Source organism: Pan paniscus, chromosome 13, assembly GCF_029289425.2.
Source record: "Pan paniscus chromosome 13, NHGRI_mPanPan1-v2.0_pri, whole genome shotgun sequence".
Classification (NCBI taxonomy): Eukaryota; Metazoa; Chordata; class Mammalia; order Primates; family Hominidae; genus Pan; species Pan paniscus.
The window spans coordinates 20981135-21006524 of NC_073262.2; the positions used below are offsets into that span (position 1 = coordinate 20981135).

General features: G+C 49.8%; 1 protein-coding gene across 1 annotated transcript in view; it reads left to right on the plus strand.

Annotated features, from left to right (window-relative positions):
• Nucleotides 1-25026, plus strand: part of MARCO (macrophage receptor with collagenous structure) — a 43840-nt gene extending 18814 nt beyond the window's left edge. The window contains exons 2-17 of the mRNA XM_003819134.4: nucleotides 546-647; nucleotides 1498-1722; nucleotides 2883-2918; nucleotides 5590-5697; nucleotides 5778-5822; nucleotides 8720-8764; nucleotides 9078-9185; nucleotides 11874-11972; nucleotides 12085-12120; nucleotides 12619-12717; nucleotides 12811-12873; nucleotides 20976-21020; nucleotides 22159-22257; nucleotides 22814-22858; nucleotides 23502-23678; nucleotides 24754-25026. Coding sequence (XP_003819182.1) covers nucleotides 546-647; nucleotides 1498-1722; nucleotides 2883-2918; nucleotides 5590-5697; nucleotides 5778-5822; nucleotides 8720-8764; nucleotides 9078-9185; nucleotides 11874-11972; nucleotides 12085-12120; nucleotides 12619-12717; nucleotides 12811-12873; nucleotides 20976-21020; nucleotides 22159-22257; nucleotides 22814-22858; nucleotides 23502-23678; nucleotides 24754-24887 — 1466 coding nt within the window. The 3' untranslated portion in view covers nucleotides 24888-25026. The remainder of the gene's footprint in view (nucleotides 1-545; nucleotides 648-1497; nucleotides 1723-2882; nucleotides 2919-5589; nucleotides 5698-5777; nucleotides 5823-8719; nucleotides 8765-9077; nucleotides 9186-11873; nucleotides 11973-12084; nucleotides 12121-12618; nucleotides 12718-12810; nucleotides 12874-20975; nucleotides 21021-22158; nucleotides 22258-22813; nucleotides 22859-23501; nucleotides 23679-24753) is intronic.
• The last annotated feature ends 364 nt before the right edge of the window (nucleotides 25027-25390 follow it).

Consider the following 25390-nt stretch of genomic DNA (forward strand, 5'->3'; position numbering starts at 1 on the left):
GTACATTATTTGATAAAATATATCAAGCATGGTTTACTTTTATAATTTACAAATCTTAAGGAAAAAAAAGACCTAGACATGAATTCCAGATCTGCTTCTTATAACCTAATAAGTTATTTAATTTCTCCAAGTCTCACTACTTGTTTGCCAAATGGGAACAACCCTCCTCCTCCCAGAGTTTTGAAATTTAAACACATTAATTCATAATTTATTCCACAAACAGAGATTGAGAACCCAACAGGGCCAGGCACCATGCTGGGGCTTCACCAGTGAACAAGGTTGATATGACACCTTTTCCAGCAAATGATATATGGCACAGATGTTTATTTGCCCAGCCACACAGATGAGTGACCAACAGTGGCAATTTTTGCTTTGTGGCAAGAAAGAGGATTGGGGGATGATTTGGGAGTCATGAGCTTTTGGTGTCTTTCCCAGCTGACCTCACAGGGTGCCCCCTGCTCACATGGAGTAGGGCCTGGAGCAGGCAGGGACTTCCTGTGCTGTGTTCTCTGCAGCAGCCTCCTTCCTCCTGGCTTGTGTTTCAGTTCCAAAGCCCAAGAGGAGAAATGGGGTGAACTTCTCCCTAGCTGTGGTGGTCATCTACCTGATCCTGCTCACCGCTGGCGCTGGGCTGCTGGTGGTCCAAGGTAAAGCAGGCTTGGTCCTGTGTAGTCCCTCCTCGGGGAGGGGGTGACCCAGCTGGGCCCCTCAGATGAAGGGCTCAGGTTGAGTGGAGAGCCTCGGGCCACTGCTCCCATCTGCTGGGAGACAGTCTCAGCCCCTGGCAGCCACAGTGATGAGAGGAGCAAAGAAGGAGTGTATGTTGTGTGTATGTGTGCCTGAGGGAGGGAGAGAGAGAGACATTGAGAATGCTCTTGTGAGCCTATGTGTCTAAGCAGTGAAAGACATAATAATTTCACACGGGGGATGACACACACATCTGACATCTAAGACTCCCAGCCTCTGAGTGGGAAGGGCTTTGCTGATCCAAGTGTCCATTTGAACCTGATTTTACTTTTGAAGTATTCCCAATCTAAAGGTTAAAGTCATGAAGTCGTTCCATGAGCAGACACTGAAGTCACTCAAGAACGCTGAATGAGCAGTTGTCATAAACACGTCATGTGTGTATTAAGATCACACACAAATGCTGCTTGCACATATTTAGGTCAGACCAGCATGTTAGCTGTCATGCATCTACACCCAGAGCATGCAGGAAGGTCTTAACTGCCTGAAGGTTGGAGATTGATTGTGGATGCAGTAGGCACAGCTTTAGGCCACGCAGAAATGTTTTGTGGACGTGCAATATCATGCCTGAGTGTGGAGCGCACATGGTCAAGATGTAGAAAAGGCTGTGTGCTCACGCTAGGTCCTGACAGCACATAGAATTTGTGTTTACAAATTCAGGGCCTGTAGAAGTTATGCACACGTGACACAAGAATGTCAGGGATATGCTCAAATGCCTCAGTCCCTAAAAGAATGCTGTGGGGTGGGGCCCAGTTCTGAATCTGCAGGCGCGGCTCCGGGTCCTGGAGATGTATTTCCTCAATGACACTCTGGCGGCTGAGGACAGCCCGTCCTTCTCCTTGCTGCAGTCAGCACACCCTGGAGAACACCTGGCTCAGGGTGCATGGAGGCTGCAAGTCCTGCAGGCCCAACTCACCTGGGTCCGCGTCAGCCATGAGCACTTGCTGCAGCGGGTAGACAACTTCACTCAGAACCCAGGTTTGGCCTCCTCCCCTCTGGGTTGGGACTTCTCAACAGAGGTCTGGGAGACAGCAGGATCAGGAACCAGGAAATTAAGGACCCTGTCCAAGCAAAGTGTGACCTCCAACAGCCAGGGACTTAGAGCAACCAGCTCAATGCCAAGTCTGAACCCAGAGTCCCCACATGGATCCAGAATGTCTGGGAGGGAGGGTAAAACACAGAGCCTGGGGCAGTTCCCTGGACCACTCCCCCACAGCTGACTTTCACTGACAGGAGGTTGGGGAGAGAGCAACTGAAGGCACCAAACTAGTTCAGACAATGTGGGGACTTTGTGGGGAGGAGGACACCCGGACCTGCTGGGGGAAAGGTGGTGACTTGGGTGGTAGGGCTGCAGGCTGGGGAAAATTGAGCCAAGGGTGAAAACCCCAGGGGTGCCCCTTCCCTCGGTGCTCTCAGGGCCTCGCAGCTGCACCCTCTCCTCTCTCAGCCTGCCCCAAAATGGGAAGAGCCTCGCCCTCAGACAGTTTCAGCAAAACCAGCTGCTAGGTGTGGCTCAACTGTTGTAGGGTTTACCCTGTGACACAGAGCTCCAGCCCCAACAGGGTTCCTTGCTCTGGACCCTGTGTGAGCTGAGGCTTAGGAGGGTGATCCCATGGCTGGGTCCTGTGACCAAGGGGTACGCCCAGCACGGGACCCAGGAGGCCAATCCCTCCAGAGGCTGTGGTCTCCCCAGGGAGAAAAGACGAAGGCTGAGTGGGGGTGTGAGGAGGGGCGATAGCTGTGGGCAGATGGAAGGAGTCCAGGTTCAGACACAGACACCGTGGGAGTGTCTCTTCCTTCCTTGAAATGTGAAGGAGCTCATTTTGACCAATATGAAGGGGTTCTACCTCCTCAGGCTGGTTTGAAGCAACCTCCTTTCCCCACCTCCAAGGCTCCCAGGGATCTACAGGTCTCGGGGTGCAGTCCGCTAGTTGCAGCTAAGCATCTGGCTCTTTCCAAGGACTCTTTCCCAAAAAACAGCCAGGTGCTTGGCTCCTGTTGTCCAAACCCCCACAGTCTGATGGGAGCCCCACACAGGAGGGCTTACCCTCCCACTGCAGAACCTGGGTACTCTCAGTTGGGGCTTGGGCCAAGGGTACCCCACAGCTCAGCTGCAGCTCACTCTCCTTCCCTTGCAGGGATGTTCGGAATCAAAGGTGAACAAGGCGCCCCAGGTAGGTTCATTTCCACTCACACTCACCCTGCTCTTTCCCCAAAACCTCCCCAAAACGGCCCCTTGGCCTGTGCCATTCTGGGTCTGGACAGCTGACCCTAGCTTACCTTCCCCTGTCTCCACAGCCTCCTTTGTCTTCAGCTGGGTCTCCTCTCTGTTCCCAGACCTTAATTGGGCTCCCAGACCCTGGGCTGTCATCCCCCTCCTTACTTAAAGAGGCTTCCTCTCTCCACTCCCCCATCCAAATCTAGCTACCTTCCCAGGCCAGACCAGGCATCATCTGGCTGCCAGGGCAGCCTCTCTCCTGGTTTCCTGTAAGCACTCCTTCCAGGTGACTCTTACCTACCACATACATAGCACTTCCCACCAGAGGTGCTGTGCTCATTTCCATGGTGTCTGACTCCTCTCTCCTACAGGGCAGTAATGATGGGAGGCAGGTGTCATGGAGGCGCAGGCTGTGCGGTCAGGCCGATCTGAGTTCTAATCCTGGGCCTGGGGCTTACTGGCGGTGTGACTCTGGGTCAGTTACTTAAGTTTTCTGGAGCCTCAGCCACTCACCTGTGTAGGAAGAAGTGGAGATAATCTGACTCGCCTCACAGAGTTGCTGTAGGACTCAAGGGAGTGCAAAAGCTGTCTGACAGTGGCATGTGCTCTCTGAGGACAAGGCTATGGCTTGTTTGCCTTCTCTTCCATCCTCAACCCACATGTGTTGTGTTACACACACGCTTCACTCACAGCCCTGTTCCATTTCATCAGCTGAGTGGTTGAAATTTCCCCCTGAGGATAAATATACATGCCATTTTTGGGACAGAATCCTTTGGTCCCATAATATTTCAAGGATGGCCCAGATCACACCATTGGCCAGGGAGGGTTTTGAGGCAGCCTTGCAAAGTGATGGAAGCAGGGACTTGGGAGACTGGTGGGCCTACAGAAAATCCTGGATCTGCCCCTGTAAACTGGGTGGCCTTGAGCAAGTCACCTAACGTTTCTGAGCTCTATGTCCTCCCCCGTAAGATGGAGATATGGTAGGACCTCCTAGGATTGGTGTCAGGATAAAACAATAAATGTAAACCTCTTAGTCCAGTGTCCAGCAAAGAGCAAGTACTCAATGATGTTCTTGTCTTCGTTATTATTATGACTATTATTTGCTATTGTTATATATGGTTGTTATTCTGTTATTCTTGAGAAAACTAAATGCTGCTGCTAGGAGAGCCTCCAGCCTGATGAATGCTGGCTCCTCTCCTTTAAGGAGGGGCAGTTTCAACAATTTCAATTGCTTTTGCTGACAGAATCAATGCTTAAACTTCTTCTCAACCCAATGGGTTCAGTACAACCTTCAAAATCTGCCTGTTACCCGCCCTAGGCACAGTGCTGCCCACCTCACCCCAGAGCACAGAACATGGCTTCTATGGCTCTCTCTCTCTCTGTATGAATATAGATGTGCGTATATAGAGGAAAACTCCAACTCTCTCTCTCCATGTCTCTCTCTCTGTCTCTCTGAATATAGATGCATGTACATAGAGAAAAACTCCAACTCTCTCTCTCCATGTCTCTCTCTCTGTCTCTCTGAATATAGATGTATGTACATAGAGAAAAACTCCAACTCTCTCTCTCCATGTCTCCCTCTCTCTCTCTCTCTCTGAATATAGATGTATGTACATAAAGAAAATCTCCAACTCTCACTCTCCATGTCTTTCTCAGTCTCTCTCTGTCTCTGACTTCTGTCTCTCTCTCTCTCTCGCTCTCTCTCTTCCCACTCCTTCTTTTTGTGCCCAGAAACCAGAGACAGGAAACTTCTTCCAGCAGCTGGGGCTATAGAAGTGTCGGCTCCTCCTTGGACACCACCTGCCTCTCCAGATTCCCCGCCCATCACCCTTTCCCACCCAGGGAGGCTGTGTTCTCTCCCCTTCCCCATGGCTTGCCTTGCCTGGTCAGGACTTCCCAGAGGTTCCTTTGTTGAAAAGGCTCCAGAGACAAATAGGTGGGTGGGGGAGGAGGGCTGGGTGTGGAACCCAGGAGTCATGGTCTCACTGGAGGCAGCCTGCCTGTGGAACTGCCTTCCCACGCAGGCTGCCTGGAACACAGTCAGGGGAACTGCTCCTCAGCCAAGCTTCAGGGAAGGGGATTGCGAAACCCACTTGCCTCTCTGTTTCTCTCCCCTATCCATCCTGGACTTCTTTCCTTCCTCCCAACAAATACCTATTGAAAGTTCCATGAGGATGAGAAGTCGCATAGGCACTGGGGATCCAGACATGAAGAAGACAGACAAGGCCCTGCCCTTGTGAGCCTTCCTGTGAGCTTGCCTTGTGTGTTTTCCATGATGGTCCCACGTGGTAATCTCAGGACATCCCTGTGTAATTAGTACACTAATTCCATCTTACTGATGAGGGAGCTGAGGCTCAAAATGATGATGTAACTTGCACAAGGTCACCCAGCTAAAGGGGCAGTGCTAACACCTGCTCCTAGGACTGTGACTCAGTGTCTCTCTTTTGCTTTCTAGGCCATGGGTTTCTTGCAGGAGGAGCTCTGTCATCTTTCCTTCTTTCCACACAGTTGGCTCATCCCTATGCTCAGTGAACGTTTGTTGAATGAATCACCATGTAAGTGATTGCATGGCGTTGTTGCCCCATCCTGTTGGCTGACTCATTAGTGTCTCTGCTCCTCTTCCTCAGGTCTTCAAGGTCACAAGGGGGCCATGGGCATGCCTGGTGCCCCTGGCCCGCCGGGACCACCTGCTGAGAAGGGAGCCAAGGGGGCTGCGGGACGAGATGGAGCAACAGGTACGGGTCTTTTTCTTCTGACCCTTAATCATTTTCCTCCTCCTTCTCTGGCTTCACTCTGAATTCCCTTTCCCTTCCAGGTCCCCCGGGACCCCAAGGCCCACCGGGAGTCAAGGGAGAGGCGGGTGAGTAGGTGCTGGGTATGTACCCAGAAATACACAGCAAGTTTCTCAGAGTGACTGCTACGGGCTGCAGACGCAGCCTCCCTCCAGAGTCTGGACCTCTGAGGGGTCTGTAGGTGAACGGAGGCCTGGTGGGAGACCCCAGAGGGGCTGAGAGGCTGGGAAGCACCCTTTCTGGTGGCCAGAGTAGGGCTGGGCAGTAGCCCTCAGGGGCAGGTATGGCTAGATGGCCTTCATCCTGGATGGGGCTGGGGGGTGTGACTCCTACCCCCTCCTCTGTGTGAGAATGTAAGTCTGCCAGTGCCACTTCGGAGAGTTGGCCTCCTTGGTCCAACAAGGACTCTGGTGTCAGGCACATGCACCTCCACCTTGGACTAGCTCTGTGCCCTTGGGAATGTTTCCTGATGTTCCCAAAGAAACTGAGCCTCAGTTTCTTTTTCTGTGATTGGGGATGAGAGGGCTGCAGAGGGCTGCCAAGGGGATTAGAGACAATGACACAAAGCTCATGATCATTGCTTGGAAAGTATTAGTTTCCATTTTTTTAGACTGTTGCCTAATTCTGCCCAGCCATCTTATTAATATAAATGGGTTCACAGGGCCCGGTCAGAGAATGGGGGGCCCAGAGCTGTCCCTCCCCAGGGACAAACCCAAACATCAGTTTTCCATTCCACTCTGCTCCCATCCACCCTTAATTTAGAAACTCCAACTTGCAAATTCCGCAAGGGGTTGAGGCTGCTGGGATGTGAAGATGCAAAGACATTAAGACCTTTACTAGACAAAGGGCAGATGAGAGGATTTACAAGCGAGTGGGGAGTAAACAAAGCAGGTCTCTAAGCCGCCAGGCTGCTGAGGCAGAAAGAAAACACCACCAGTTACAAGAAAGGAAACTTGTTAGGAGGGAGAATCCTCCAGAAATTGATTTTGGGAAGGAATTTAATAGAAGGGACCCCAAAGAGCCTATTGATCTGTGTCCAGCAAGGGGTTTTTTGAGGAGGGTTTAAGTGGGGAGGATAGGCAGACCATAAGAAGGAAGGTTTATGGTGCAGTCAGAGGTGTGCACACGCATTCACACCACACACACTCACACTCATGTCTGAGGGCACATCTGTGCACATACTTGCATTCTTACACTCACTCACGCACCAGTGTAATCACACTCATGCACACACATGCACTCACATACACACATATACTCATGCACATATATGCACTCACATACATGCATATACTCATGCACACCCGTGTCTGAGCACACATCTATGGACATATTTGCATTCTTACACTTGCACAAGTACAATCACACTTGTGCACATATGCATATGCTCACACACATTTGCAGACATTCGCACCTCCCATGCACACACACTCACACTCAGCCTGTGGGGGCTTGAGCAGAGCAGGCTCACTCAGAGGGGAGTGGGTCTCCCTCCATCCTCTTTCCTCCGAGAGAGAGGGACTCAGGCTAGGTGCCTGAAACTCACCAGAGTGGAGCCACTGAGGCTGGCTTGAAGGGAAAAGCCAGAAGCCTGAGGAGCAGAGTCATTTCCTTCAAGAAGGAATAGAGCTGGAGCCTCCCCTTCTCTTTAGGACTCTGACAGGTAGGCACATCACACAGCCCTGACAGAGGGCTCAGAGCAGGACTGTGCAATCACTAGCACTAAAACCAGGCAACCCCTTTATCAGCCCAAAGCCTCTGGAACCCACATACATGAAACAGATCCACAAAGTAGGCTGTTGTGGTTCCATAGAGAGTGTGGAGTCCAGAGCCCATCTGCACTTTCTGCTTGGGCCCCACTGGCATCCTCAGGAAAAGCTTGTGTAATTCAGCAACTCGCTTAGAGCCTCTCTATATACACCCACCTCCTCTCACTCCTCTCCTTCCCATCCTTTTCCACTTTGCCTCCTGGATCCCTCAATTTCCCCTCATAGTCTCACCATTTCTCTCCCCAACAGATCCCTCCCTGCCCCTGCCCCTGCCCCAGGAACACCCAGCACCTCCAGTCTGTACTCCGTATGCTAGCCTTGGATACCTGGGCCATGTGGGTGGGAATCACCGTTTCTCAATTTCAATTTTGTCTTAGAACACTAATTATGCATCTGCTGAGGACAGGTAGTCATTAGCAGCCCCATTTTACAGATGAGAAAATTCAGATGCAGAATACTTAAGTGACTTTTCCAAAGTTATCAGCCTGGGGAGTGACAGAGCTACAATTCAAACACACTTGCCTGACTCTAAAGCCTTTCCTGCACTGCCATGCAGGACATATTCCTAGGTGCTGTTCTGGACCTTTGGGAAGAGAGCTGTCTTAGCCTGTTTTGTGTCACTACTACAGAATACCTGAGACTGGGTAATTTACACAGAATAGAGGTTTACTTAGCTCATGATTCTGCAGGCTGGGAAGTTCAAGATTGGGCAGCTATCTCCAGCAGCTTCTGGTGAGGGCCTTGTGTTGAGTCAAAATGTGGTGGAGAAATGGAACTAGCTCTCTTGGTAACTAATCTAGTCTCACAAGAGCAGGAACTCACTCCATCTTGCCAGATGGGATTAATCTCTTCATAAGGGATCTGTCTTTGTGACCCAAACACCTCCCCACTAGGACCTGCTGCATTAAGGACCAGGCTTCCAATGCGTGAACTTTTGAGGGACACTTTCACGCCATAGCAAGAGCAAACACTGCCTGGAACTGCCAGGGACTCTGCTGGTTGTGTTTGTGCAATCATATGTGTGTGATTGTGTGTGTGCATGTGTGTGAAAAAGAGAGAGAGTGAGAGTGAGAGAGAGAGAAAGATCTCCTTCTGGGAACCTTGCTCAACTAAGGGAATCTAGAATGTCAGCTGATTAAAGACATTTTAGACATTCTCAGGCCACAGCAACTGAGCTCTTTTTTCCTTCCTCACAGGCCTCCAAGGACCCCAGGGTGCTCCAGGGAAGCAAGGAGCCACTGGTAACTTGTACTTGCTCTGCTAGGGACAAATGATGCATAGCCTGAGGCACTGAGGCAGTTCACCCCTCACCCCCCATCCTCTTTCCACAGCCTCACCCCAGCCCCTGACAGTTACTGCCCACCCTACAGTCCTCTTCTCTTGAGTCCTGTCACATGTCTTCAAGACCACCCAAGAAATGAGCTACCACATCCCCCAGAGGAAATCTGGGGGTCCCATTCCCTTCTCTCCCAAATGCTTCCTGCCCCTTTGCCTCTGGTAGCCTGTCCCCAAAAGGATAGTGGGAGCCCATCTCACCAGCCATTCTCTTTGCAGGCACCCCAGGACCCCAAGGACAGAAGGGCAGCAAAGGCGATGGGGGTCTCATTGGCCCAAAAGGGGAAACTGGAACTAAGGGAGAGAAAGGAGACCTGGGTCTCCCAGGTGAGGGCCGTATTGGGGGTGTCGGTGCTTGCCAGGAGGCCTGAGGGAACTAGGGCCTGACCTCTGTGCCATTGGGTCTATTCAGTGCCCACTGAGGGCAGGGCAGTGCTCTGTCTATGGGAATCTCTGGAGCACCACACATAGTCTCTTCTTTCCAGATGAGCAAAGAGATGCAATATGAGAGGGAGAACAATGTCATTCCAGGCATGACTATGGCAAGCTGGGGAACAGGCAGTGCTAGGAGCTCAGAGAGGAAGCCAAGGGGATGAGGAGGGTTGGCCTGCACTGGGCCTTGGGAAGCAGGGCAGACTGACTGGTGGCAAAGGCAAGGGGATTGATTCGAGGAGGGAGACCCCAGGCAGCCAGAATCCCCATTGACTGAGGGTGCTATCTCTAGAACAGTGTTCCTCAAGCCAAGGGCCAATATCATAAGAGCTGTTTGGGTGCTTGGTTAAAACGCAGGGAGGGCTCGAGGGTCTGTTTCAAATGCCCTGGATGGTTCTGACCTTGAAGGTCTGTGCACCACACTCGGAGAAACACTGGCTTATGGGCTCTGGACTTGACTGAGCATGCCACACTCTCCGCCTCTCAGCCTCCTGCAATCATTGGGGAGGCTCTGCAGCGAATGGCAGAGAGTGAGGATTGCGGGGCCAGGCGGGCTTGGTTCCCATCCCTGCTCTGCACCTGCTCCCCTGTGTGACTAATGCAATACTTCACCCTTCTGAGCTTTAATGTTCTCATTTTAGAAAAGAATGGTAATTAAGTTAAAAAATAATTAAATTAGATATATTTTACAAGACAGTAATAAGGGTTAGAGACCATGTTTTCAAGCTGTCTGCAACATGATAGGCATTAAATACATGATAACTAGTAATAGGCATTAAATATGTGATAGCTAGTAATAGTAATAGTATTAGTAATAATAATAGTAGTAGTAGTTATCCTGTAACGTAGAAAGGGAAGGACTTCAGTTTCAAGATCAGACAGACCTGGGTTCTGATATGGCTCACTAACTGTGTGACCTTGGGCAAATGAATTAACCTCTCTTAGCCTCAATTTACTCTCCTAGAAAAGGGAGCTAATAATAATACAAACCTTTAATGAGGATGAATTACTGCAGGAATATAAGACATATGAGATGTGTACCACTGTACCTGGCACATGGGAATTCCTTACAAAAAAACTGGGAGGCCTTACCCTCAAGAAGACAGCCCTTAGTAGGGATGTGTCAGCCATCCTCAAATATTCAAAGGGCATTTGTGGGAAAGAAAATGGTCTTGCCCAGGGTGGTACCCAGCAGAAGAACAAGGACCAATGGACTAAGGTTTCAGGAGGACCAATTGTGCTAAGGCAAGGGAGGAAGAATGATTCAGAACCTGGGGCTGACCCATGATGAAGTGCGTGGGCATGGGTTTTAGCGGGAAGCTGACTGCTGGGAGGGGAGGAGGGGCTGCAGAATTCTCCTAGGCTGGTCTGATGAGGGATACTGGCACCAGGAAGATGGTTGGGTGGTTGACCTCTGAGGATCCTTCCAAAGCTGGAACAACACAGTTCTCTTTATAGATGGGAAAGGGAGACCCAGACTTTCTCAAGGTGGTCCTGCCAGCCCCAGAGAAGGGGCCTCAGCCAGGTCTTTGCCCACTGAGTCTGAGTTATGCAGCTTCCCAACCACACTGTCACAAAGGCACACAGAATCCACACCCAGACTCAGGGCTCTCCCTTCTTCCTCACCTCTTCAGAGCTCTCTCTCCCCTTTTCTAATTCACTGGAGAGAAGGCTGGTGTCATGCCTGAGTCCTCCCCAGCTTCAGAATTATCAAAATCATAGAATGGAGCAATAAATGCCTTTTAGCAAAATTGCCTCCCAATAAGCCTTTTTGAAAGCCTAAAAGGTTGTGTTGAGGTGAGATATTCCTCTTTAGAACTTCGCCCCACTCTACCCACCCCCAGGGGAATGGAGTTGAGCACGGACACCCAGCTGATGGTGGGACCCTGGCAGCCTACCAGTAGTACCCTGCATTGCATGGCTGGCAAGGTCCAGGCAGTCCACCCCTAAACCAAAGAAGTCACAGAGCCCTACCCCAGTGAGGAGCCTCTGTCAATTGATATGCACCAGGCACCAGCAAGAGAGGAGGGAGCGACAGAGGACTCAGAAGGGGAGAGCCTAGGATGAGCTCTGAATTCTGATGATAAGTGGAAAATTTGAAATCTTGGGTAGCAGGAAAGCCCATGTCTGAAGTGCTGGCAGGAATATGAGCTGCTGCAGTGTTTTTCTCTCTATTGATGCCTCAGAGTTGCTATTCTCAGCATTTGGGATCTGCTTTTCGGAATACTCAGGTTTCAATTTTTGAAGTGAATTCAAATAATTGCCAAAATGCAGACACTAAAACAAGCCAGACAGTGCTGGTTGAGCCTTGGCTATTGTCCCTCCCAAGGGGACCAGGGCTTTCTGTTGACTGTCAGCCATACCAGGTCACCTCACCAAATTTTCGTGAGTTTCTTTCTTGTCTCTGGGGCAAAGCGGTGCACTCCTTGAGGGCAGCGGTCATATCTTCCACTCGCGGGCACCAAGTAGGAGCTCAAGGAGTTTAGGGTTTGGGATTTCAGTGGAATGGGAAGTGTCAGAGGAGGACATGGTGGCCTGATTGGAGTTCCTCCCACAACTGACCAAGACTTTTTGGTTTTTCAGGAAGCAAAGGGGACAGGGGCATGAAAGGAGACTCAGGGGTCATGGGGCCTCCTGGAGCCCAGGGGAGTAAAGGTGACTCCGGGAGGCCAGGCCCACCAGGTAAGAGGGCACGTGGTCACATCCACTGACCTCTAGGTTTTCCTTTTTTTTTTTTTTTCTGGCTGGCTGAGCCAAAGGAAAAAAAATTCCTAAAAGTTCTTTTTCATCTTAGGTTTGGCTGGTTTTCCTGGAGCTAAAGGAGATCAAGGTAAGAACTACAGGAATCTGGGCATCATCCCAGCTACCACTGTCCCTGGCAGAGTGAAGCTGGGGACCTGACACCACCGTCTTTTGCTTCATTGTAGTATTCACCCAGAGCACCTGGGGTTTTTTAGACATCTGGCCCTGGCTAAGAGGAACAGAGCAGCCAGTGGGGGGTGGGGGCGGGCCTCACTGATGTTTCTCTCTAGACTTTACCCCACTTTGCCACCCAGGGGGTGGAGTTGGACAGTCACACCCAGAGCTCCTAGTAAGTCCATAAGTCCCAGGCCCTGCAGATGGAAAAGATTAGTAAGTTGCTGAGAATAATTTTCCTCCTACTAAGAGGGCTAGCTCATGGCTTCTAAAGAGAGGTGTTAAAGCTGCCAAGAGGACTGTAAGGTGTTAAGAGGTACATGTCTCACTGCTGAGAACAGAAGCACCGGGGGTTGGGGTACCGGGCCCTCTGCCAACCACCACAGCCTGGCAGTCACTACTTTCCTTTCAGGACAACCTGGACTGCAGGGTGTTCCGGGACCTCCTGGTGCAGTGGGACACCCAGGTGCCAAGGGTGAGCCTGGCAGTGCTGGCTCCCCTGGGCAAGCAGGTGAGGTCCTGGGTCCTATGGTGGGCACAGGGAGTGATGTGTGAAAACCTGCTTAGTCCAGCCCTTATGCTCTCTGTGGTGTCTGTTGTCCAGGACTTCCAGGGAGCCCCGGGAGTCCAGGAGCCACAGGCCTGAAAGGAAGCAAAGGGGACACAGGTAACAGAGGGTGCAGTGGGTGAGTAGGTGGGCTTGCTGGATGGCACGATGGATGGGAGAAAAACTGCTTCTTGTTAGGCCCACGGAGGAGGCAGAGGGTCTTCTGTGCCTTGGCCTCTGAGGTTCCTGGTTATGGAGGGCAGTAGCCCCTGCCAGGACCCCTTAAGCCCAAGGGCCTAGGGCTGTTCTTTCTCTTCTCAGAGCTCATGAAAGGCCTTGAATGCCATGACCAAACCTCCAGCATCACGGAGGAGAGCAAAGCACCTTGCCCATACCATCTCCCTGGTCTGCCTCCCAGCTGTACGTTTCTGCTGTCTCCTGCTAACCCTTCATTGGGGCCCCTAAGAGGGGGTCCAGGAGTCTGGATTCAGGCCGGAGGGTCCAGAAAACTCTTCTTCCACATTTTCCTAGGGGGCAGCCTGGGAGCACTGACCCACACTAGCCAAAGACTAGTTTATACCATAATGCCAACAGAGTCTAGGTTATATACCATCATGTCTATTTAGTCTAGGTTGTAAACCATTGTACCAATATAGTCTACTTTATAAGCCGTTTTGGTCCAGTCGCAGTGTGCTTGCTTGGTCTAGAAAGTCCAGACCACTCACAATGCATAAGATCAATTCCTGCCTTTCTGCCCTGACATTCAGGGTATTGCAGTGAACAGAGACTGTTGCCAGATGATGTGGGCACACTCTGATTGGGCATTTCTGTGGAGAACTGTTGCACATTGGAAAGCCAGGAGCGGGCAGGAGGGGCAATGGGGAAGGCAGGGTTGTGATGTAAAGCTGCATGTCTGCCAAGGACATCTGTAGACAGTCTGCCTCCACCCCTGTCCTCTGCCTGAGAAGGTCACGCTTGTGTCAGACAACCTGGATGCCCTTACCCCCGTGCTGTGCTAGAGACCTACACTGGGACCTGGTCCTCCACAGCTCTAATCAATTGATTGATTCATTCATCACCACCTCCTGGCAAACCCTGGACTCTGGGCTTGAGATTTTGGGTTTTTTTGAAAGCTGTCGGGAGCCATGGCAAGGGCAGCTTTTACACCCTCTCTGTCCTTGTAATGTTTCCAGCCCCAGAACAATTGTGTTTTTTATGGACGGTGTGTTTGGGAGGATCCCTGCTACCTGATCCCACGTGGATGCCACCTGAAGGCCACCAGCTGGGTCTCACCATAGGAAAGATTCCATCTGGGTATAGTCGTCAGATGTTCCTGACTTGTTCACTGTCCATTCTGATCTTATAATTCCATCTTCTCTGGTCCCCAGTCTCAGAGTCCATCTGACTATGAGACCTGATGCTCTCTTGCCCCTGAGCCTTCTGTGTGGTTTCATGGAGATGATTGCTTTCATCTCTCGGTTGTAAATAGTAGTCACCCTCTGCCCCCACCCCCACTGCCAGACTAACGGTTCTCGACTAACCAAGAGTATTGGAGGTAAAACATGATTTTACCCACAGGAGCATTGTGCTTACTCCTCAAGCCCCAAGCTTGTGTCTTCCACAATCTGAGGGTAGGGAATCCTGCCCTGCCCTTTGCATCCTGGGAGGATTTGCAGAACAAAAGCAGCTCCTGCTAATGAGCATCTTCTTGACACCCAGTGGGACAGGCACTCTTTGTAGCACAACTTTACAGTCAAACAGCCATTAAGAGATGCAGCCAGGTTCAAATCTAGGCCAGTACAAGACAAAGCTTGGGATCTTATTAGTACAGTCTATCATGAGTTCTCCCTCCCCAGCCCCACCATCAGGTGTGCTGATGAGTGACACCTCCTCCCTTCATCCCAGTTCAGAAAGGATCAGAGCAGAAGGTAGCAGCTTGTTCCATTCCTGGGAAGAAACATGAAGCTTTCAGGCCCTATCATGGTTCTTAGTTATTTAACCAGGACCCCCACCCATTTTAGCAAAAGACTTTTGGCCCATAGCTTGGGGATCATTTTAATTTCATCCTCATCGAGACCTTGTGTATCTGCTGAATACCCTTATGGAGTTCTCCAATAATTAGGCCTAGTGGTGAGTACCAGCCAGCAAATTCTAGGGGTTACCCTTAATTCTGGCTGACCAAGTAAACATGAGGAATTGCATTTCAATTTGGGGCTTGTGATAATTCCCGTTTATCTAAAACTGTGCAGGTTGCCCACCCGAGTCCAAATGTTTGCCTTGATTTAGTAGCTGACAGTCCACATGGACATCTCAGAGGGGAATTCCAATAGGACCATAATTTGGCTAATCTAGCTGGGTCTGTAGATCATCCTGGAGTCATAGGCTAATAAACTTCCGGAGAGATTAGATTTGACAACTTCTGAAGTGGCAGAAGGAGGGGCAGGCAGAGGGTGGGAGCCCAATCTCCCCATCATGGAGCACAGTGTACACTTGTCAATGTCAGGATGTCGGTATTCCCCAAACTAAAGCCACTGCAGTGCTTGGCCAGTGTTGATATATCAAGCCAGGTTTCCAAACTGATGTATTTCCCATTTTGTAAATAAAATCGTTAATCTCTCAAGAGAATATCTAGCCACTTTAGATGAAAACAGAAAAATTACAGTGCATTGGCTTGACCTAGGTGACAGCTAGGTTTCATTACTGCGCATTAATTATTTTAAAAAGATGAGCGGTCTGTTCATTATTATCAGTGCCTCTGGGCCAGGCACTGTGCCTGGGTCTTGACTCCCATGATCACACTGAACTTATCATTCCTATTTTACAAACAAAGAAGCAAAGGCTAAGAGAGAGTAAACCCTTTGCTCACAGTGTCACAGGGAGCATGAACTGAATTCAGAAGTGAATCCCAAAGTCTGATTCCAGAGTTGTGCTTTTCCAGAATCGGTTTTATGGAAGAACGTAGAGTGTATGATTGGAGAGAAATCAGTTACCTTCACCCTGTCCCCACCCCAGCCACACCTCCCACTCCTCCATAAATGGGTAAATCCTGGCTTGGTCACCAAGCCTTTCTACCTCCTCCACAGCCACTGACCACACTCTACCCCATTCAGGTGAAATGCTTCCTCTTGTTTGCATCTCTTGAGAGAGGAGCCAGCTCATATTAAAGAAGACAAAGAGAAAATTCCTCCCATTCTGGTGGGAAGATAACCTCCACGTTTTATTAAGCAAGGCCCCATACCCGGCAGAACCTTCTCTCAGGGTCACTTTTTTACCTGCTAGAAACAGATCCTGTCCAGCCTCCATCACATAGTATTTCTAACATTTTCACTTTCAAAGATTGCAGAAGAATAATCCAATTTTAGCTCTACATGTCTTAGCTATTTTGAAATAATATTTATTTAGAAATAAGGAAGGACTCCACTTCAGCTTGTAATCATGACATTTCTCTTTTTACCATTTACACCTCATGAAATAACGTTAGAAGCAGCCAAAACATTTAAACTCCAAAACACCAATCTGATTGGAAATTCTTTATCTCAATGGCCTTTATGTCTAAACTATAGCAATGTGAATTTTCCATGCCCTTTTATTTTCCTCTTGGGGCAAAACCGAAGTGCAAATAACTCAAAATCCATTTTCTCATCTGTATTTCAAGATGTTTTACTTTAAAGATAAGCCAAAAAGATCATCCATAATAGCAATTGAGCCTTATGTCATGAATATAATTTCTTAGTTAATTCCATTCCTCATATCTAAGTTCTGAGATAGTCCAATAATTTATTAAATTCTACTAAGTCAAATCACTAAATTGTCATTTATAAAACTCTTCCTCATTTTCCTCTAAGTTTCTGAGAGAGCTCTGCAGAAGTCTACACATACCCCAATTTTGAGTCCCTTATCCTTCATCTCACTTCTTACCACAAGGTCGATTTGTCAGTTATTAGCTCAATCCTAAATTTGCCAGGTTGCACCTAGCCTCGAAGTTGGCATGGTATTTAGGATAGTTTCCCCAGACGGGGCAAGACAGCAATATCCCCCTCTCTACAAAACATAAAAAAAATTAGCTGGGCATAGTGGCATGTACCTGTAGTCTCAGCTACTCAGGTGGCTGAAGGAGGAGGAGAAGGATCACTTGAGCCAAAGAATTTGAGCCTGCAGTGAGCTATGATTGCACCACTGCACTCCAGCCTGAGCAACAGAGTGAGACCCTGTCAAAAAGAAGAAAGAAAGAAAGAGAGAGAGAGAGAGGAAGGAAGGGAGGGAGGGAGGGAGGGAAAGAAAGGAAGGAAGGAAGGAAGGAAGGAAGGAAGGAAGGAAGGAAGGAAGGAAGGAAGGAAGGAAGGAAGGAAGGAAAGAAAGGAAAGAAAGAAAGAAAAAGAAAGAAAGAAAAAAAAAGAGAGAGAAAGAAAGAAGAAAGAGAGAGAGAGAAAAGAAAAGAAAGGGAAAGAAAGAAAGTTTTCTTAATGTATTGGAGATTTCTCCATTTCACTCAGAATCAGGAGATCTGAGCCTCAACTTGAACTTACCCCTGACTAGCTGGGTGGCCACAGGCTCAGCTACTTGACGTTGCTGAGCCTGTTTCCTTTTCTGTGGCGTGCAAGCACTATAGAAGAACACCAGGTCCCTGACAGTTTCACAGCACTCTGGGTTTGAAATAGGCAGCTTCCCTGGGAGCAGGAACAATTGAAGACTTTAGTCAGAACACCAGCTCAACACTAAACAACTGGAAGGCATATGTTTTCTAACTTAACACACATTTCTTGGGAGAATATTATTTCTGTAAAAACACTTTGCAAGTAAATATTTGGAACCCTTTCAGCTTGAGAAGCTTGTGATACTCGGGGAAAGCCAGCTTGCTTATGGTTAAGAAGAAAAATCCAGCATTTATTTGCTCTCCAGCGTAGTTTTACAACATGCAGCTCTAGAACCTATTTTTTAGCCATTTCTCCCTCTACTCTGCAAGAGCTGATCCTATCAGGATGCTGCCTTGATTTATAGTGAAGTAATTACTAGTTCCTCCATCGATTAGTCCATGGACAACCACTCAGCCAGTGTTCTCTTAGCGTCCAGTGAGGCTTGGAGAGAAATGATACAAACCTCAATTCTAATTTCCAATACCCATTAAATACATATCAGAAGGCATTTCATCAAGGTCCAACCTCTGCTATAGGAACTGTGGGTCTGGGAGGGTTCAGACGCGAGAGGGGCTGTGAGCTCCTAAAGAGACAAGGAAGGCTGCTCGTAGGAGGTGGGCTGTAAGCTGGTCGCTCAAGAATGAGTGAGAGTTGTTTAGGGCAGTGTTACTCAAAATGTGGTCCTGAGACTTGCAGCATTAGCATCACCTGGGAACTTGTTAGTACTGTGGATTCTTGGATTCCCACTCCAGTCCCACTAAATCAGTGACTCTGGTGGGACCTAGCAAGTTGTTTACTAACAAGATGCACCCAGATGATTCTGATGTATTCTCTAGTTTGACTACTCCTCTTTTAGGGGGAAAAAATGGCCTCAGGGAGGCTGGAGGTGTCTTGGGAACCAAGTGTGTAGACCAAGTGAAACTCCAGATAGGAGTGAGCCTAGTACTAGTGGAACAAAGGTGCCTTCAGGGAACATTGGGAGGCTGGGCCTGGGTGACAGCCCCAACTTCCCCCATTCACTCTTATGTGACCTTGAATTACTCACCTAGCATCTCTGAGTGTGTACTTTCTCCTCTGTAAAGGAGGGAAATCACACTGCCTTGGAGGGTGGCTAAAAGATCAAACAAGGTAATGGATGTAAAGCCCCTGGCACAGTGCCTGGCGTGATGCAGGCAGCAGAAAATGCTGAGTCCCCTGGAGGTGAGGAGCTAGGAAGGGAGAGTGTGGGAAATGAAGAAGGAGAGTCAGGCTTGGGGCTATGGACCTGGTGAACAGGGGCTTCCCTATGATTCCTGTCTTTACAGGGTGTTTGCTGCTCGGTGCTTTAGGGGACAGTTGGAGGGGTGCATCTCTTTAGGTGGTCACAATAAAGGGTGGTCACAGTGTTTTGAGGCCCCTTCTACTTACCTGCATGTGAACAGCGTATGTCAAGATTGGTGGGGAGAAAGACCACAATCTATGTCTATGATGGTGATGAAGCAGGAAACAGTCCACATCCAGACTCTTGGCCCCTTCTATCTGCATCCCAGAGGGTGCCATGTTGCAGAAATCTCTACCTTAAGGGCGTGTCCCTAGAGGTAGGGTTCAGGGACCCCAAGACACTGTGACCTCCCTGGATGTGGACTGTTTTCTACTTCATCACCATCATAGACATACAGAATGTGATCTTTCGCCCGACCCATCTTGGCGTATGCTGTTCAGATGCAGGTAAGCAGAAGGGAAACATCTGTCGCTTCTCCTGGGCAATCTCAGCTAAGCCCTTCAGGTCGATAGCAGACATTTGCTGGGTGCTAGCTGTGCAGCAATCCTGGTGTTCATGTGTGGACTCAACCTCAGTGCCTGAGGTGCTCCCCACCTGGAGGGGACACAGGACACTGTGGGTCCTGTGACATCATTTATTCAGCACTGGCTGGGCACCGGGCTCAGCGCTTGATACACACGATTTCATTTCAGCCTTACAATTGCCTCAGGAGGCAAACAAGGAGACTCAGAGAAGGAAACTGAGGCTCAGAGCAGGGACACCTGGCTCAAGGTCACAAAGTTAGTATAAGACAGAAGTGGACTCAAGTCCGGGCTGTCAGACTTTGGAACCACTTTGCTTTACTGCCTTGGGAGAAAGGATATCTTGTCTTGGGCGAGGGAGGGAAGGCTTCACAGGTGGTGACATCTGACATCTTTGCAGAGTTTACAAGCTAAATGTGAGTTCTCCAGGTGAACCAAAGCGGTGAGGCATTCTATTCAGAGGGACAGGTGTGTGCACAAATGGCCCTGTGTAAGCTGGGGCCTGTCTGCCAGGGGCTGACCTCTAAGGCACCTCCAGCTCTTACAAAAACCTATCCCATCCTCAGTTCTGTCCCTTTCCCTAACACGAGGAACAGAAGTAGCTGCCCTCTCAGAATCTTCTGGTGCTTCCTGCTTCTCTTGTTGCCTGGGTCTGCAGCAGCAGCTCCCAGCCCCTTAGCTCTCCAGCCCTCCTCCCCAGGCAGCACCAGGCCTGGAGGTGGGTTCTGAAATGCCCCCAGAGTCACAACTTCTCTTGCTCATTATTCCAAGAAGGGGCCCTGAAGAGGTCTGCCAGCCCCTTGCCTCTCCCTCCACTGACCAGCACACTGCAGGTGCTTGGGGAATCCAGGGATTGAAGTGAGAGGTGGGGCAGGGCAGGCAGAAACTTCCCCGAGGCAACTGCAAGGAGGTTGACTGAGCTCCATGCTTGGCTGGGGACACAGATACTTATGACTCACTGTTGGTGTTCCCCTCATTACCCTCTAGTAACTGTTATTGATAGTCAATAATGAGCTTGCATTTTCCCAAGTTTGTGTAACTGCCTTGAGGAGTCCTATTTCTCTGAAATAAAATAAATATTGGCACTTAAAATCAAGAGGACATGATCTTGCTAAATGAACAAATTATTATCTCAGTGACCCAGCAGGATGCTGGGGACAGTGGGCCTTCCATGAAAGTTTACTGAAAAAAAGGATGAATGGATGGAAAGAAGGAAGAAAGGGGGACCTTTAACATTAACTACAATAGGATCATCATCAATGACTGTGGTTATTATTTTTCCATTTTCTGGACATTAGACCCTTCAGCCACATGAATCTTTAGCCACTGGGGGCCACAGTGAAAAAAACCAACAAATACTTGAAGAACATCTACTATGCATGAGGACCTCCAAAGCTCCTGGTGGCCACTGAGCCCCCTCCGCAGTCTTTTGGCAATAAAGATAACTTTATTTACCAAATATCTCCCAATTCTCTTCCAAGATAAATGCAACAGCAGGGAATGGGATTGGATTTAGATGCCAGGTCAGGTTACCGGGGGGCAGGGAAGGCCAGTGGTGCATCTGGGGTCTGTCTAATCCAGGCTTTCATCCAGTACTTCGCTGTTTCACCCCCAACACACCTGTTCTCATTCATCTGCAGACTGTCTCTTTTCATGATCTGCTGAAGAGGCTTTAAACAATCTTGGAGAACCAACGTATCTTTCCATCTGCATTAATCAGACAAAAGGTAGAGGTTGTCTAAGATTAAAAATGTCTAATACCTAAGTTTTATTATCTCCTCCCCGCCTTTTTTGTTTTGATCTTAGGACTTCAAGGACAGCAAGGAAGAAAAGGAGAATCAGGAGTTCCAGGTAAAGGGCAGGCTGCATCTTCATCCCTCGGAGTGATGACGGGGAAGGCCTGCCTTCTCAGAGGGCAGGTCTTGTTGACACTGAATGCACAGCTGTGACCTTCTCCCAAAGTGGAGGTTAAGACTCCAGGGCTCTGTCACTTAAGCCTCAGATTTCTCCGCTGCAAAACCTGGGAACCACAGGAACTCAACATCCTGAGGGGTGTAGCGTATGGGGCAGGGGCTGAGGATGGCAAAGGGGCTGAGGATGGCAAAGGGGAAACATGTCAGGAGAGCTGGGGGTGCAGGCAGAGGCTCCAGGCTGTACAGCCGCCATGGAGCTGTGCCCCTTCTGCTCCATCCACGGCTGCTGCTTCCCCACCTCAGCTGTGGCCCACTTGTCTCTTCTTGTCCCCCAAGCTTCTCCTCTCTGCCTCCTGCTGCCTGTCGCTGGGCTTTCTTATTCTTATCCTCACCTCCAGAGCCTGTGCTTCAGTAGGGTACTGAGCTGGCACCAGCTGGACGGTGTTTCTAGGCCTCTCAAGAGCCCTGCCCCTGTGAGTGCAAAAGTGAGATTTTTCAGACACATTTCTTGAGCAAGTTTTCTTCCTCATAAGCTAGATAGTCTATTATGTTTTATGGTTTTTTTTTTTTTCAATTTTTTTAGAGACAAATTCTCTGTGTCACCCAGGCCCGAATGCAGTGGTGCCAGGATAGCTCACTGGAGCCTTGGCCTCCCGGGATCAAGTGATCCTCCCACCTTCGTCTCCCAAAGCCTGGGATTACAGGAGTAAGCCACTGTACTCGGCCTCTGTTACTATTTCAATTCACTAAAGGAGACATCGAGGCTTAGAAACATTCTAGCAAATTCTCCCAGCGTGGCTAGAACTTCCACATAACTATGTAATTCCAGAAGGACCAACAGTCTGTGGAATACCACCAGCTATTTTAGCCTGCCTGTTCTCGACAGCATTTACCTAAGATTTGAGAGATCAGTGCAGCCCCCAGATGGACCAAAGACAGGCTGAACATTCAGATAGCCCAGCCATGGGGGAGGTGTGGCAGTTAAGGATAACTCATTTATTAAACAGTAATGCCCTTGGGTCTCTCTTGGGAAGGCAAAGCAGGGCACCTGATCAGGGCAGTGTCTCTCCTTCCAGGCCCTGCAGGTGTGAAGGGAGAACAGGGGAGCCCAGGGCTGGCAGGTCCCAAGGGAGCCCCTGGACAAGCTGGCCAGAAGGGAGACCAGGGAGTGAAAGGTAAGGCCTCTGCATCTGATTCCTTGATTCTTGGGACTATGCTTTACAGCCAGTTCTGTACCTTAAAATAGGAAAGGCGCTGTTTTAAGAGTTCTGGGGATTTTCAGAACCCAGGAGGGTAGAGGTTTATTTCCTTGACTGACAAGTCTTGTGCTGGGGCTTGCCCTAGGCATGGAGCACACAGCAGTGGGTTAGGCGCAGCCCTAGCATCCAAGACAGGGGCGTGAACATGCACTTGAGCCATGCCCCACGACCCAACACCCCTAGGCAGTTTCCATGAAGGAGATGAGCCCATCCCACTCCATATCTCTGACTAGACCAAGCATCCCTCACCAATCTAACTTCAACCCCTCTTGCTGTAGCTCAGGCCCGTTTCTTCCTGCTCGGTCATTGACACCTGCAGGACGTCCCATCCCCATAATGCCAGGCCACAGGCGAGACCCACGGAGCATCTGACCACCCCCAACCCTCCACCCGCTCCCCACTCATGCAAATGCAGGCAAAGGCGTCCTGCCTGGGTTTCTTTCAAACCGTGTGGGTTTTCTCCTCATGACAGGATCTTCTGGGGAGCAAGGAGTAAAGGGAGAAAAAGGTGAAAGAGGTAATCACTGTTTATATTATCTTTAATGTGTGCTTTAAAGTCAATTCTGCACCTGAAAATTGTGTGTGTTGGGGGAAGAGACCTTGGTTCTCAAATAAATTTCTCATTTTGGGGAGGAGTTGAGGGTCTAGTCCCTTGAATGAGCCTGCCTACGGCACAGAGCAGCAGTTTCTCTCCCCAGCCACTCTCTCCCTTCCTTCCTTCTCTCCCTTCCTTCCCCCTTTCTCCTTCTTCCTTTCCTTTTCTCTCTCCCTCCCTTCCTCCCCTTTCCCTTCTTTCTTTCCTCTCCATCCCTCCTTCCTTTCCCTCTCTGCCTCCATTCTTTCCTTCCTTCCTTCTCTTTTCTCAGCTTTTCTTTTTTTCTCTCCACAACACATGACAAGACGTGGTGTATGTGATTTGCAAACCAGCCACAGGGGCACCTGCCCCCGTGGCCTTGTGCCTGCAGGCCCCAGGTGCACGGAGGCTGCGTGCCAGGTTGGGTTGGCACTGTAAAGTGGGATCTTCCAGGCTCTGGTGACAGTCAAGCAGGGGCATTTCTTTTCCTTAACTGTAGAACTCCAAAATGAAAAGAAAGAGCCCGCACTTACCCAAAGCCCCAAGGGGCCTTCCTTGCCTCTCCCATGTGTGTTTCTTCACCCAGGTGAAAACTCAGTGTCCGTCAGGATTGTTGGCAGTAGTAACCGAGGCCGGGCTGAAGTTTACTACAGTGGTATCTGGGGGACCATTTGCGATGACGAGTGGCACAATTCTGATGCCACTGTCTTCTGCCGCATGCTGGGTTACTCCAAAGGAAGGGCCCTGTACAAAGTGGGAGCTGGTAAGTGAGTCATCAGCCGGGGGCCTCTTCCCCAGAGGTGTGGATGTGGCTTTCGCTGGTGGGGTGTTGGCAAGTGACTCAGTGTGGTTTTCTTTAAAAGAAAAATATTGGTCCAAGCAACCAAAAAGCTCTGCAGCGCAGGGCTCCAGGTATGTATCCTTCCAGCTTGGCAACCCCAGCAGAAAGATGGCCTGCCTTCTCCAGTGCTGACAGTGAAGGCTGGCCTGGCTTTGGTCAAGGTCCATCCAGCCCTGGAGTCAGAATGCCACATGGCTGAGGGTGTTTGCCCTGGATGACTCTCCAAAGCACAGCTGAGTTGATGCAACTGGAAGAACAGAGAGAAGATTCAGGGCAGGCAAACGCAGACGTTCACTCCAGCTGTCTGCGAACCAGCAGCCTGGATTGACCAGCAAGCAGTCTTGGCTGTGATCATCTTTAAAGAGAAGATGGGAAGGGAAGAGAAAGCAAATCAGAGCAGGGACTTACTAAAATGTGTGGAAAATGTCTTCGGATGCTGGAGACTCAGCCTATATCTTTCAGCCAAAAGTTCAAGCCTTGAGCAAAGGAGTTAAGTCCCCAGGCAGAACCCTTTTCTCTGGCCATAGGAGCTGGCCCAGCAGGACATGAGGCCAGTTTCCCTTGCTCCCAACCCCAAGTGCTCCCTGTCCTTACCCCAAACCAAAGCAAATGCCCGCTTTAGAGCAGGGCGATGGCTTGATTACAGAGGCATGTGAGGAAGGTGGATGCAGCAGGAGTGAATTAGCAGGAAGGAAACTAAACGCTAGGACACCCACCTAGGAAGATATTTCAAATAGTGTGGGGTTTAAGTATTAAATATTTGCATGAGACTTTTGTCAAAGGGTAGAGAATAGAACGGAGGCAAAGTCATCATAAAAACAACAACAACAACAAAAACAGGCTAAGCCAGCCATCAGCACATTGGGCCGGAATGGGCCAGAATGAGTGAGAAGTCGGCAGTCTACCTCAGATGGAAGCTCCCAGGCGCACACGTGGCTGCTTTGCTTTGACTCTAATCCTACCCTTCTTGCTCTTTCTCTTGCTTCTCTCTATCAAGGCACTGGGCAGATCTGGCTGGATAATGTTCAGTGTCGGGGCACGGAGAGCACCCTGTGGAGCTGCACCAAGAATAGCTGGGGCTATCATGACTGCAGCCATGAGGAGGATGCAGGCGTGGAGTGCAGTGTCTGACCCGGAAACCCTTTCACTTCTCTGCTCCCGAGGTGTCCTCGGGCTCATACGTGGAAGGCAGGGGATCTCCAAGGAGTTCCCTGGGGACAACTGAGCAGCCTCTGGAGAGGGGCCATTAATAAAGCTCAACATCATTGGCTGTGGCTGAGTGTCACTGTGTTCATACCTCCCGTCCCCATTGATGTGCCCACTCCATGCACCACAACATTTCATTGAATTATCTCATGTCCGTAGCTAGGGGAAGGAGAGGTTGGAGGTGGTGAGGCAGAAGGTGAAGGTCTCCTATGGTCAACCTTAGTTTTGACCATCTCTTCAGTCATTCAGACATAACATCTCTCATGGTGAGCTCTCTCTCCCCCTTTTTGTCCTCCCCTGACAGTGACCTGGTAACATTCCAGCACACACACGAACTCTCTTCATGCCCTATTCTGTGTGCTCCACCCTGACTCCACCTGCCCCACGGGTCCTTGCTCTCTCTCAGCGCCCTGCCTGCTGGGCTAAGC